Source organism: Atractosteus spatula, chromosome 4 (assembly GCF_055471065.1).
Source record: "Atractosteus spatula isolate fAtrSpa1 chromosome 4, fAtrSpa1.hap1, whole genome shotgun sequence".
Taxonomy (NCBI): Eukaryota; Metazoa; Chordata; class Actinopteri; order Semionotiformes; family Lepisosteidae; genus Atractosteus; species Atractosteus spatula.
This window is the reverse complement of record NC_142709.1, coordinates 70,628,457-70,641,878: the sequence shown is the minus strand read 5'-3', so window position 1 is coordinate 70,641,878 and position 13,422 is coordinate 70,628,457. Positions and strand designations below refer to the sequence as shown.

At 37.7% G+C, this 13,422-nt stretch overlaps 2 protein-coding genes across 2 annotated transcripts; both read right to left on the bottom strand.

Annotated features, from left to right (window-relative positions):
- Positions 1-1,362: 1,362 nt before the first annotated feature.
- LOC148837093 (extracellular calcium-sensing receptor-like) lies at positions 1,363-7,418 on the bottom strand. Its single transcript, XM_088914268.1, has 6 exons — positions 7,240-7,418; positions 4,844-5,138; positions 3,426-4,241; positions 3,017-3,244; positions 2,459-2,582; positions 1,363-2,276 (listed from the first exon to the last, which is right to left on the bottom strand). Exons 1-6 carry the CDS (start codon positions 7,416-7,418, stop codon positions 1,363-1,365), a joined length of 2,556 nt encoding a protein of 851 aa, XP_088770394.1.
- Positions 7,419-9,019: 1,601 nt separating this feature from the next.
- LOC148837092 (extracellular calcium-sensing receptor-like) lies at positions 9,020-13,072 on the bottom strand. Its single transcript, XM_088914000.1, has 5 exons — positions 12,812-13,072; positions 11,676-12,491; positions 10,910-11,137; positions 10,133-10,256; positions 9,020-9,933 (listed from the first exon to the last, which is right to left on the bottom strand). Exons 1-5 carry the CDS (start codon positions 13,070-13,072, stop codon positions 9,020-9,022), a joined length of 2,343 nt encoding a protein of 780 aa, XP_088770126.1.
- Positions 13,073-13,422: the final 350 nt, after the last annotated feature.

Genomic DNA, 13,422 nt, shown 5'->3' with positions numbered 1-13,422 from the left:
GCATGTATATTGTGGAAGAAAATCCTTTTAGGGTGATAGTGTTTTCCTATTATGTGGGATACTGAGATTTAATTCATGTTTTTTTAGTCCAAGCTAATCTTTAACTGAAACAAATGACCTCCAATGCGCTTTGTTTAGAATTGAATCTTTAATTTCTGCCAGGACAAAATTCACAGTGGTGTAAATGTTTTTTTCATATGCAATGACTGATCCATTTTATCTTAAAAGGGTAGCTTTTTAACTGATTGTTTCTTAGCACTCCTGCAGCACTGTAAAATTATTTGTCATAATAAAAAGTGAATTAGATATTATTTATGTTAGATACTGTACATATATACTGTACATATAGTTCAGGTGGGTAGCAGTGTCAGCATGCTTAGGCTGAAAAGGAACAAGTAATAGGTTTATTCCATGCTCACACCTGAAGAAGGCTCCATGGCCTAAACGTTGTGTTTTCTTTCTTCTTTTTTTCAGCATGGAATAAACCTATTACTTGTTCCTTTACTGTACATATATTTTGTGGGATCAATACACCGCTGAATTACATATAAGAAATTTAAAATGTTAAAATATTTGTGTCGCAAAAAAATAAAATGTCCGTAAAATGATTGTGTACAGGACAAATACTGCATATTTTGCATTTTCTCAATTACAAATACATTTATCACATCAAAACAGGTGTCAAAGAAAAGTTTTCAAGCACATCATATTGTTACTTACTTAAATTTCACATGCAACATGTGGATCTAGTTGTTTCCTCATAAACATAAACATTTACACATAAACTGTGTAGTTAAGAGGAGACAATGAGTATCAGTTAATTTATCAGAATGTCCCAAACATAATGATAAAACATTCCTCCAGTGAACCCTGGTTCTGCTTCAAGCTGGAATAACCCAGTAAACTCACAAATTGCTTTGGATGTTACAGAAATAACATTAATGTACTTTTGAGGTGTCACAATCCACTCTTAACTTAAGTGATACAATTCAGGTAGACATTCAGAATGTAATAATGCTGGCACAAGACACATGAATCAGGGCCAGCAATAAATTTCCTTCCTACAGCAACAGCTGGAACACACGAACCTTATAGATTGCGGTCCTCGATGATCAGGCTCACAACACAATGTTTTTGACTTGCACTTACATTCCCTTCCATGTACAAAGCTATGAGATAAAGACATACACATTTACTTCACGATCAAATCTTATAGAGCAATTCTCAGAATACTTGCAAAATAGAATTGTGCATCATATAGAGTTTTCTCATTCCTCACACTAGATATGGAAGTGTTTTTAGACTATTTTGAAAATAATTTTGGAAAAAAAGTGGATTCTTTCTGTTTTGCTCCTTATGGGTTTAAAGTGATTTTGATGACATCTTACCCATCAAACCCTTCTTTGTGTTCATCTCAGGATTTAATATTATAATGTAACATTTGGGTGCAAATATACAGAACAGCAAACCAAAACTTGATGCTAGAATAGCAAATATTTCCACAGCTACGGTGAACTTCCCAGGGGAACTGACATATGCTGGGATAAAGGTGATCCAGACTGCACAGAATATGAGCATGCTGAATGTAATGAATTTGGCTTCATTGAAGTTATCAGGCAGCTTCCGAGCCAGGAAAGCGAGCACAAAGCACATGACAGAGAGGAATCCTATATATCCTAACACAGCACAGAATCCAGCTGTTGATCCTAAATCACACTCTAGAATTATTTTTTCTTTATGGTATTTCATGTTTTTATAAGGAAAAGGAGGCGATATTGTCAACCAAAGAACAGAAATCAAAACTTGTATAAGTGTGAAAGCAAGAACACTTAATCGCTGCTGTGTGGGCCCAAACCATTTCATAATGTTATTCCCTGGCAGTGTAGCCCTAAAGGCCATTAACACCACTATTGTTTTCCCCAGAACACAAGAGATGCACAGGACAAATGTGATCCCAAATGCTGTGTGGCGCAACATACAGGACCAGTCAGAGGGCTGGCCAATGAAAGTAAGTGAACAGAGGAAACACAGTGTCAATGAAAAGAGCAGAAGGAAACTCAGTTCAGAGTTATTGGCTTTGACAATGGGAGTGTCTTTAAACCTAAAGAAGACAATTGCTGTAGCTAAAGCTAAAAATGTTCCCAGTAAAGCAAACACAACCAGTAGTATTCCCATTATTTCTCCGTATGATAGGAATTCAGTCTCCTTTAAGATGCACTTGTCTTTCCGATCATTGGACCAGTATTCCAAAGGGCACTTAGTACAGTCAATGGAATCTAAAAAAAAATATTACAAATAGAATTAATTACAAAAATATTTATTTTGCTCATATCCCAAAAGAGAGCAATATCCTTGCACCACAAATTTTTTTTTTTAGATTATATCTTGCAACCATAGTGAATGGATTCACAGAAAATGTAAAAATAAATAAATAAATATGCCTCTAAATTGTATTTACCAGTTTTGTTGCTGATCTCTCCTTCAGCACATGGTACACAGTCAAAGCAGCAGATGGGCCTTCCCTTCTGAACAGCCTTCCGAGTGCCTGGAGCACAGCTCTCACTGCACACTGACACAGGAGCCTTGAAAACAACACAGAAATAGCTTAATACAATCGGGTATTACAATACTTAATACAATAAATCCAAATTTATGTACAATTTAATATATACATCAGTCCCACCAGGATCTTGTGGACTTTTTTTAGATTATTGCACCCCAAAATGACTGAATTTGCAGCAGCATTTTTCAAAATCACACTTGAAGAAGGCTCCATGCCCGAAACATTGTGTTTTTTCTTCTCTTTTCAGTATGGAATAAACCTATTACTTGTTCCTTTGCAGCCTACACTTGCTGACACAGCTATCCACCTGAAGTATAACCATGTTACTTTGTTCTTATCTGTCTTTGCTTTTTGAAATATATATCAAGCCCCATAACAAAGTAAATTGTTATGTATCATGTATCAAGTAACAAGCAGTAAGGCTGAGAATGAATGGACTGGGTAAGACATTACCTGAATCTGTCTGCCTGCCCAGACCATGCTGATGTTGTTCATTGTGAATTGCAGCCCTGTTGAAGAAGAGGCATCATAATATCCAGCCACAGCAAAGTCTGTGTTCCCATCTTTATTGAGCTGCCAATTAATTAATTCGTATCTTGCCACTGGATCTCCGTTTTCGTCAAAAGACACTTGTTCTCCAGTTTTAGTTTTGAAATGAACATTTTTCAGATAATGGAGCACCTAGGCAAATGCAGATTATGTTCAGTGTTAATTTGGTATTTACTATTAGTTTGTGATGCTGTCTTAGATTTCAGATTGCATTAGAGCCACATTAGAGAACTAAACACAAGAGCTGCTTTTCAGTAGCTGCTTACTATAGTGCCTTTCACCATGATAGTATTATTATAAGGTCCCTCCTTACCTGCCACTGTGAGATTTCCATCTTGTTCACACATGTGTGGTTGAGAAGGGTCTCTCTCCCAGGTTTGCATGTCAGAAGATCATGCAGCGCATGTGCCACTGCATACACCGCTTTGTAAACATTGTGAGGGATTCTTTGCTCTGACACATCAGTGTACTGGTTATTGACTTCTCGTAGGCTCTCAGCCCCTGTGCACAGCTTTTTATTTTCTTTACTGTCCTGGTGAGTCAGAGTACAACTAAAAACAGTTTCCCAGAATTCTGTCAAAAAGTCATTATCAGGGTCAGTAGATGGATGGACGCTAAACAGAAAATCATCCAGGCCTTTTATTTTTGTATTAACATTTGCAAATCCAATTGCTCCACCAAGAATCTTAAAACTTTCACGGTTAGCAATGCTTCTAGAAGTAATCCAAGACTCACTGCCTATCCACTGCAAGCCAGTAATATTCTGCCGCAGCATTTCTTGTGTTAGCATGGTCATCTCGACCTGAGGCAGGAAGGCCAGGACAACTTTTGAGGTGGATTGTTTAACAATGCGAGCAATTTTCTGAATTTTCTCTACCGGGTCAACACTTGAGAAAGCCTCTGAATATTCAATACATATTCCCTCTTGTTGTGCGATTTTCACAAATGTAGCCATTCCACTGTTTCCATAGTCATCATCACTTCTAATGGCCCCAACCCAGGTCCATCCAAAGTGCTTCACAAGCTGAGCCAGGGCTCTGCTCTGATAATAGTCACTGGGGATGGTTCTGAAGAATGAAGGGAATCGTCTTCTGTTACTCAGACAAGCACAGGTAGCAAGGTGACTGATCTGTGTGTGAAAAAGAAATTATTTTTCATATATAAGCATCTTGCTTCTAGAAATAAGTTGCTCCAGACATTCATTTTCTAAAATACAGTACAGGATTTATTGTTTCTACACTGCTTTATAGATTCACAGGTGTTACTTTCCTAATAAATAAACGATGGCACACAGTTAGTTAGATGCATAGGGCAATTGAGATTCTTGTGGTGGCTTTCACCAGCAAGAGAACTGACTGCATTAGAAAACAGCTAGGGGTAGTATCCTGCAGTTATTAGATTATACTGCTTAATGTCAAACTATTGGAAAAGAAACTATGTGTCATCAACATTCCATGATCATTCAATATCCTGTAGCATATGGAATAGTACTGGTCAGATATGGAAATCAGAAATCACCTACTGTAAATAACCGATATGAAGTTTCCCTGAAACCAGACAAACCTTTGCCAAGGGATTGTTGGTTATTTTTATTAATGAGACAGAAATAATCAATCATTCTCCAAAAAATGTTCAATGTCTTGTACAGTAATTGTTGTGCATTCACAAACCATTGTTCTGCTACTGAAATTGGTCACTTTGAGAAGTGCAGAGCATTTGAACGTATTTTACCATTGGAACTTGAAAAGGTCCAACGGTTGTGATAGTTCCAATCGTTATAGATGATCCAGATTGTCCTATAATTGCTTGGGCGTTAGGTGGTCTTGTGCAGGAAATTTCAGCAATATCTCCTTCTTCATGGCCATTCACCATATTCAGAGCACCTCTTATTGATGAAGGTATGTTGGGACACACACTGTAGATCCTATAGCCCAGTGTGACATTGGGGAGAATTTCTGTGCTGTTGTTAATTTCCTGTATTGTGAAAATCATGGTCTGGGCAAGCTGAAATTCTCTTAAATGTATGCTGCAATGATGTTCAGAAAAGGATATGAAAGATGACTAGTACAAACAATTAGTAGAAAATATATATACCACAGATTATGTTGGATATCACACAATTCTCATTTCAGTACTTTGCTACATAAAACAACACTTTAGTATATTTAACATTATACTTACCCCTTGCATTCTGTAGGTTCAGGGAGGTCTTTGAAGTTGGGTGTTGTACTAACAATGCCTGCTTTTATTGAAAATAAACCTCCAATTATGATGTCTCCATCCATTGAAAATGCAGGCCTTTCTGGGCGTCCTTGTAACCTGCAGATGGGTTTGTCTGCCAGTGTTGAAAATGCAATCAGCACAACCTTCAGGACAAACATTTTCTAGTCCTTCTCAAATTGGAGACAAAGTGCTGTATTCATCCTGGTTTTATATACTCTCCCGTGTGCCAAAGCAAACGTCAATGTCATCACAACAGTTACAACAGTAACTCTCTAAGGTGAGCTGGATCTCTGGTGTGTAAAAGAAAATAACAAAAAGTGCATTTGCTGATTCAAAGCTAATATTTAGACTCATGCAGTTTGTTTGTAGCAATTTTAGAATAACATTTTTAGCAACTGGAACTTTGCTTGAAAGAAATACTAACACCTTGTCTCCAGCATAAACTTTTGCAGTTGAGTCAGGAGGGTCATATCCACATCAGGTTTTGGCTGGTTTATGACATTTTGTTTCTATTTTAACAATTTTCCTAGTTGTTGTTGAATGTGAATTATAATCCAGCAAACAAATACAGCATGGGCTGCAATTAAATATATTTTCTTTTAAGAGTTGTTGACTGTTTTCTTTCCTGATATAATCAACGTGGCAAAACTGTGTTAAATTATTTGGGCAAGACTCATTTGGCTTTTGTGCATTTGCCCCTAGGAGGTCCAATGTCAAAAAGTTGCATATGCGGTGGGCTCTGTACTCAAGCAATTTAAGATCAATTCAGTATTAATGTTATTTTTTTCTAGATCTCTTCGTCATTCCTTCTCTTCCTCCCTGCATCACAGCTTTTGTTCTCCTATGCTACATTACCTTTGCTGTCTGCCCTGTTTTTCTCACACCTGAAGGCGCCTCCACGGCCAAAACGTTGTGTTTTCTTTCTTCTCTCTTCAGTATGGAATAAACCTATTACTTGATCCTTTGCAGCCTACGCATGCTGACGCAGCTACCCACCTGAACTAATTTCATTGTTATTTGTTTTTCTGATAATTGAAGTAAATTTGATTCAATTTGATGTTTTAAAACACCCTGGGAATTATATAGTTTTCACTAAATATATCAGCATTTTTATGACTCTCCTCTCTTTTGTTTGAAAATATATTACAAGCTAAATGCACAAACATAAAATAGCATGAGCTATGAAAGTAATGCACATATTTCTAAATGCAATAATAAAGTAATGTTACACATCAGTTTCTTCACGTGCAGTAGTATCCAAGTCTTTTGAGTTTAAGTTATAGAGATAAACAACGTTTTAACTCCTTGAACCAAGACGTATGTTGCCTGCTGCACGTCTTTATCAGTTGGGAATAATCTCTTGCTTTTCCTAAGGATGAAAGGTGATTTGAATCAGTAGGTGCCAGGTCAAGATTGTGAGGATGATAGTGTTGTCCCTCCTATCTGTAATACAGTAATCAGTCACATTTTGTGGTCTGGTGTGTGGCCTGGTATTATTGTGTAACAATGTGGTAATGCTTCAGAGAAAGCAGAGATCTCTGAGTTGCTTTGACATTCAGTGGGCATGCATTCTACAGTTCCTCCAGTGCTCATGGATGGTGTCCTCATAGGTACCAATGCAAATTTGTTTGCAGTGACAGGAACTGACTGTCACTATCTTCATCCCTCCTCCAGATGGCGCTCCAACCCTTTTTTCTATTTTATTTTCATTATTACGTTCACCTGCCCCTTGTCCCATGTGCATTATTTAACACGTGCCTCTGAAGCTCTGCGCTCAGCATTGGAAGATGGACGTCACAAGGCTTGCCTATTCCCCGGGCTCGCGGGTAGCCCGAGGGCAGGTCTTCTTCCCCTAACCATCTGGGTCAGGGGCTCGGAACACCAGGCTCCGTTATGTCTTTAACTTCCTAGTTCCTGATTCCTCGTCCCTGTTTCTGTCTTTGTTCCTGTCTATCTCCCGGCTATGGACTTTTGGACTGCTTCCTGGTTTCCCCTTCCGGATTGTTTTGGACTTGTTCACCTGCGCCACCCCCGAGCACCGGAACACTGCCGTCACGCCCCCCCCCCCCCCCCCATCAGTCATCCTGTCCTGATTCTGTCGTGTTTCCCTGTTGCCCTTCTCCAGTCTCTTCCAGATTTTACCGTCTGCCTAGGGTCCTAAATACTCACTACACGGAAATCTGAACCGGTTCCCGTTACACATGCATGCATATGAATGTTCTAGTCCATGAAGATGTTTGACTGCCTCACTGAAGGTCTGAGTTTTCTAGTCAGACCCTTAATGAGGCAAACATTTTCACCCATGGGGGATGTGATTGTGACACCCAGATTGCGCCATTATCTTGAATGCTTACTCTATCATTATTGAAGCCATTGCACCACCCTTCATCTCCTTGTCATCACATGGCAGCTTTAAGCCTCCATGAGTTAACAGAGATGTTCAGCTAGAATTGTGTGCAGTTCTAGTTGTATCAGTCGGTAAGGCCATCTATAAACTGGTGTAGCAATTTGCATTAACACAAACAGGTGAAATGATCATGTGGGGTCAGGTGATCTAAGCCATGATGTTACAATGAGCTCACTTGTATTTGGGTTACTCAGCCTTGATCACAGAAACATGTCCAAAAAAAGTAAAAAAGTGAGGAATTGAATTGTGTTGATTTTGTGTGTTTGGGCATATGTAAACTTTTTTCATTATATACAATAGCAAACTAGCACTTGACACCTTATTATTGCAAACTATAACAGCAGACTGGTGAATTTTTTGCAGTTCATTGTCTTACTACCTTACTAATTTTACTTATTTTTCAAAGTGTTGTGAAAAAAAGACCCTACACATATATTGTTCAGATAGCATTCTTAATCTAATCACACTATAGTTATTGAACAATTTCTTTTGGTGAAGTACCTTTTGCTCTTGCCCATAGGAATCCTCAGTGATTATTAGACACCTTCCCTCCTCTGTAAACCTCAGGCAGTGCTGAGGCTGAGGGGAGTGAGCAGAGCTGCTGACACAGGAGACCTGATGTCTTTCAGGGAGAAATAGGCTTTTATTCTCAGAGGAAATGGCTTTGTACATTTAATTGTTTTTAAAGTTGTTTGTAGACCAACATCAGCGCTTCCAGCTGCAGTGCAGTTTTCCTCACTACAAAGAAACCTTTAGCAGTAAGGACTTGTGTCCTCACCTTTGTTGTCTTGTTAGCTTCTCGCATAAATTAATAAAATGGCACATTTTGTATCTGAGCAAAAAGCCCGACAACTGTGCTGTGGATTTCAAAGAGCTCTGCTCATCAGCCTGTTTATGGTAAATGAATAGTCAAATGGTCCCCAAACAAAAATAATTCTGCTGTACTTTATGAATGAGAATTATGTTAGACAATTTTCAAAAATGAGAATTATGCAAGAAAAATTTCAAAACAAATGTAACTGCATTTAGGTCTAGCCAGTTAATAATGTTATAAACTTACATGTGCTTTGTTGTATCATTTGCATTTACCAAGGCTTCTAATACATTGAAAATGTTAAAAATTAAAGTTTTAGTGTGTACTATTATTGTTTTTAATTATTGGTATGGATACGCCTATTTTTCTATTTATTAAATTACTTAATTCAATTCACTAACCAATGTGTAAAACTAAATTATTCCAAAAGTGCTTTTCCCTCCTTACACTTCTCATATTAGATTTAATGTGATTTTGAAGGCTTCTTACCCATCAAATGTCTCTTTGTGTTCATGTCAGGATTTAATATTATAATGTAACATTTTGGTGCAAAAATACAGAACAGCAAACCAAAACTTGATGCTAAAATAGCAAATATTTCCACAGCCACTGTGAACTTCCCAGGAGAGCTGATATAAGCTGGGATAAAGGTGATCCAGACTGCACAGAATATGAGCATGCTGAATGTAATGAATTTGGCTTCATTGAAGTTATCAGGCAGCTTCCGAGCCAGGAAAGCGAGCACAAAGCACATGGCAGAGAGGAATCCTATATACCCTAACACAGCACAAAAGCCTACTGTAGAACCCAAGTCACACTCTAAAATTATTTTTTCTTTATAATATTTTGTATTTTTATAGGGAAAAGGAGGTGATAATATCAACCAAAGAACACATATCAATACCTGTACTAGTGTGAAAGCAAGAACACTTAACCTTTGCTGTGTGGGCCCAAACCATTTCATAATGTTATTGCCTGGCAGTGTAGCCCTAAAGGCCATTAACACCACTATTGTTTTCCCCAGAACACAAGAGATGCACAGGACAAATGTGATCCCAAATGCTGTGTGGCGCAACATACAGGACCAGTCAGAGGGCTGGCCAATGAAAGTAAGTGAACAGAGGAAACACAGAGTCAATGAAAAGAGCAGAAGGAAACTCAGTTCAGAGTTATTGGCTTTAACAATGGGAGTATCTTTAAATCTAAAGAAAACAGCTGCTGTAACAAAAGCTAAACATGTTCCCAGTAAAGCAAATGCAGCTAACAGGATTCCCATGATTTCACCATAAGACAGAAATTCAATGTCCTTTAAGATGCACTGGTCTCTCTGATCATTGGACCAGTATTCCAGAGGGCACTTAGTACAGTCAATGGAATCTGAAAGAATAAATACAAATCTATAGTAAATAGAAAAAAAATTTGAAGAGTGATGTCCTGATAAGACATCTGAACATACATTCAGATTGATGTTAATGTCACTTACTGTACATGAATTAGGAATTAACTTCTGTGTCCAGCCTGCTCAACTGAAATGTCTTAATGTGTTGTGTTTCATAATTTGGCGTTTTGATCTTACCGGTTTGGTTGCTGATCTCTCCTTCAGCACACGGTACACAGTCAAAGCAGCAGACGGGCCTTCCCTTCTGAACAGCCTTCCGAGTGCCTGGAGCACAGCTCTCACTGCACACTGACACAGGCGCCTTTATAACAACAAAACCTATTAAGCTTAAGGACACAATACACAACACATCAAGCAATAGAAGGCTTACACTGTTTTTTGCTATTACGAAGATAAAAGTAAAGAAAGGCAACATTTTAACTGTTGAAGACTGCAACACCATATTTTATATCTGAATGTTTTAAAATGTTAACAGGACTTAAATAGAGCATTCCAGTTGCACCAGTTAAGTTTTAACAGAAACTCAGTACTGAAAATAATATTTTACTGAAAATGTTTTTTACCAGAATATCTTGATTTCATGTGTGTCCCAGTAGGGGCAAGAAGAGGCAGCAGTCACAAAGACTTTACAAGCGCAGTACAATAGAAACAGACAAACAAACGACTCAATACAATTGAGTATCAGAAATTCAGCAGTGTGAAGGCATTCCTAATTTTCTTAAATAAAATACAAATCTCTTTGTAACATTTTTATATATTCAGAATAACTGGGTTTTGTGCCAGTAACATCTTATATACAGTACCACTTCATCACCATGAAATATTACTGGGATCATATAAGCATTCAGCTATAAAATTGACTTCAATTTACAGTACAGTACATGTGCAGAGAATAAATAGATGAGTCTGCTTCATCAGCAGATAGATTGATATTGAATGGCAGATGAAGACTACCTGATCTTGATCGCCTGCCCAGACAACAGAAATGTTGTTCATTGTAAACCGCTGTCCTGCTGGCAAAGACGCATCGTAATATCCAACTGTCACAAACTCAGTATCTCCTTTGTTATTTAGCTGCCAATTAACTAATTCATATCGTGCTGCAGGATCTCCATTTTCATCAAAAGACACTCTTTCCCCAGTTTTTGTTGTAAAGTTTACATTTTTCAGGCAATGAAACACCTAGATTAATGAATCAAAATCAATTGTGAGTTAAGCACCATTTATATTTTAGAATCTTCTTATAAATGATATTATTTCACTATGAGAGCTAATTTACTTCTATACTGTGGTTCAGTCGGTATTAAGAGAGAATCAGGATTTAGTGCTGAGCATTTTCCCTGTCTCTGTAGTGAATGTTGTATTCAGTTGGGACTCTGGACTTCTACAGTAACTGAATAACTGAAGGTTGCAACTCTGGATGTGACAGTACCCTTAAGCAAGATATTTTACTTAGTGTGCTTCAGTATATTGTAAATCTCAGTTGTCTAAATGGATACAAATACAAGTTGATTTGGACATTTCAGCCAAACATATTAATAAAGATTTGCATTTTCATTGTATTTTCTCACCCTTTAGCACTAAATGTATGTGCCACCAGAGCATAAAGAAGCAAAGTCAAGAATGACATATGACACTGTTTTAGGTACAGTTGGTCAATAACTCCTGGAAATTTGGTTGTTATAGTTTTTTAAACTAATATTCTGCTGATTATTATTACCTGCCATGGTTCGATTTCTATCTTGTCCAGGCATGTTGTATTGATAACAGGAACTTGTCCGTTTTGGCAGTTGAACAGGTCATGCAGTGCATGTGCTACTGCATACACTGCTTTATAAACATTGTGAGGGATTCTCATCTCTGTGGTATCAGTGTATGGGTTATTCACATCTCTTAAGTTCTCAGACCCTGTACATCGTTGCACACTGTCACCAGCTCCTTGTTCAGTCAGGGTGCAGCTGAAGACCGTTTCCCAAAATGTCTTTAATATTCTGTTTTCAGGGTCAGTAGATGGGTGGACACTTAGCAGAAAATCATCCAGACCTTTTATGACTGTATTATCAATTGCAAATCCAACGGCACCTCCAAGAACTTTATAACTTTCATCGTTTGCCAGGTTGCTGGCAGTAATCCAAGATTCACTGCCAACCCATTGCAATCCTGTCACGTTGTGAAGGATCATTTCTTGTAGCAGCACTAACATTTCTCCCTGTGCCAGAAAAGCTACAACAATCTTTGATGTGGAATTCGTTATGACTTGTATAATTTTGCGAATTTTCTCTATCGGATCAGTCCTCGATAAGGCCTCTGAGTATTCTACACATATCCCTTCTTGTTGTGCGATTTGAACAAATGTAGCCATCCCATTGTTGCCATAGTCATCATCACTTCTAATGGCCCCAACCCAGGTCCATCCAAAGTGCTTCACAAGCTGAGCCAGAGCTCTGCTCTGATAATAGTCACTGGGTATGGTTCTGAAGAATGAAGGGAATCGTCTTCTGTTACTCAGACAAGCACAGGTAGCAAGGTGACTGATCTGAAAATATAGCAATAGAAGAGGGATAGGAAGACAGAAAGATACAATAGGTTTGATTATTTAAAATTTATTTTACAGATCAAGTTTACCTGAATATTTTATTTACCTCACATTTTTGTAATGTAAAACAGTAAGATGTCCCAAAACCACTTGCAAAACATCATATTTTCTAACATGCATATTAAATAGAAATACTGGCTATTTTTTATTTTCTTTTTTGTGTGTTTCATATGCACATACCAGCTCTAGAAATTTCTCATTAACCTATTTAGTTGTAAATCTAAGATGACTGCTGACTGGAATATTAAAACAAGTCTTACCACTGGCACACAAAAAGGTCCAATTGTGGTGGCAGTTGCAATGTTTATGGAGGATGAGGACTGGCCTATAATAGCATGAACATTTGGTGGTTTGATACAGGATCTTTCAGACAAAGGTCCTTCTTCCTGGCCATTTATTAGATCCAAGGCAGCTCCAACAGATGCAGGAATAGTATTACAAACACTATGGATCCTGTAGCCCAAGGAAACACCCGGTAGCAGTTCTTTATTGTTGTTTATTTCATGTATTGCAAAGATCATGGTTTGGGCAAACTTAAATTCTCTGAAATGTATGCTGAAGATGTAAGAACATACAAAGACCTCATGAATATAAATATTTGGCGTTAAATATTAGTATTTTATAGTGTTCATTCATTGTACACTACTACGAACCATTTATACTTGAGTTTAACAGTTGAGATTTTCATACTGAGGAATCTGGCACTTTTATTTTGAAATAAAAAGAAAATCTTGCTGAATCAAGACATTTACCACATTCATTATAGTTACAGTAACAAACACAATCTGCCAAAAGATCAACACACTGCTTACTCACTTGCTGTAATGATTTATAGTTTTAGTATTGAATTCATGCAGTGAAAGTTCTATAC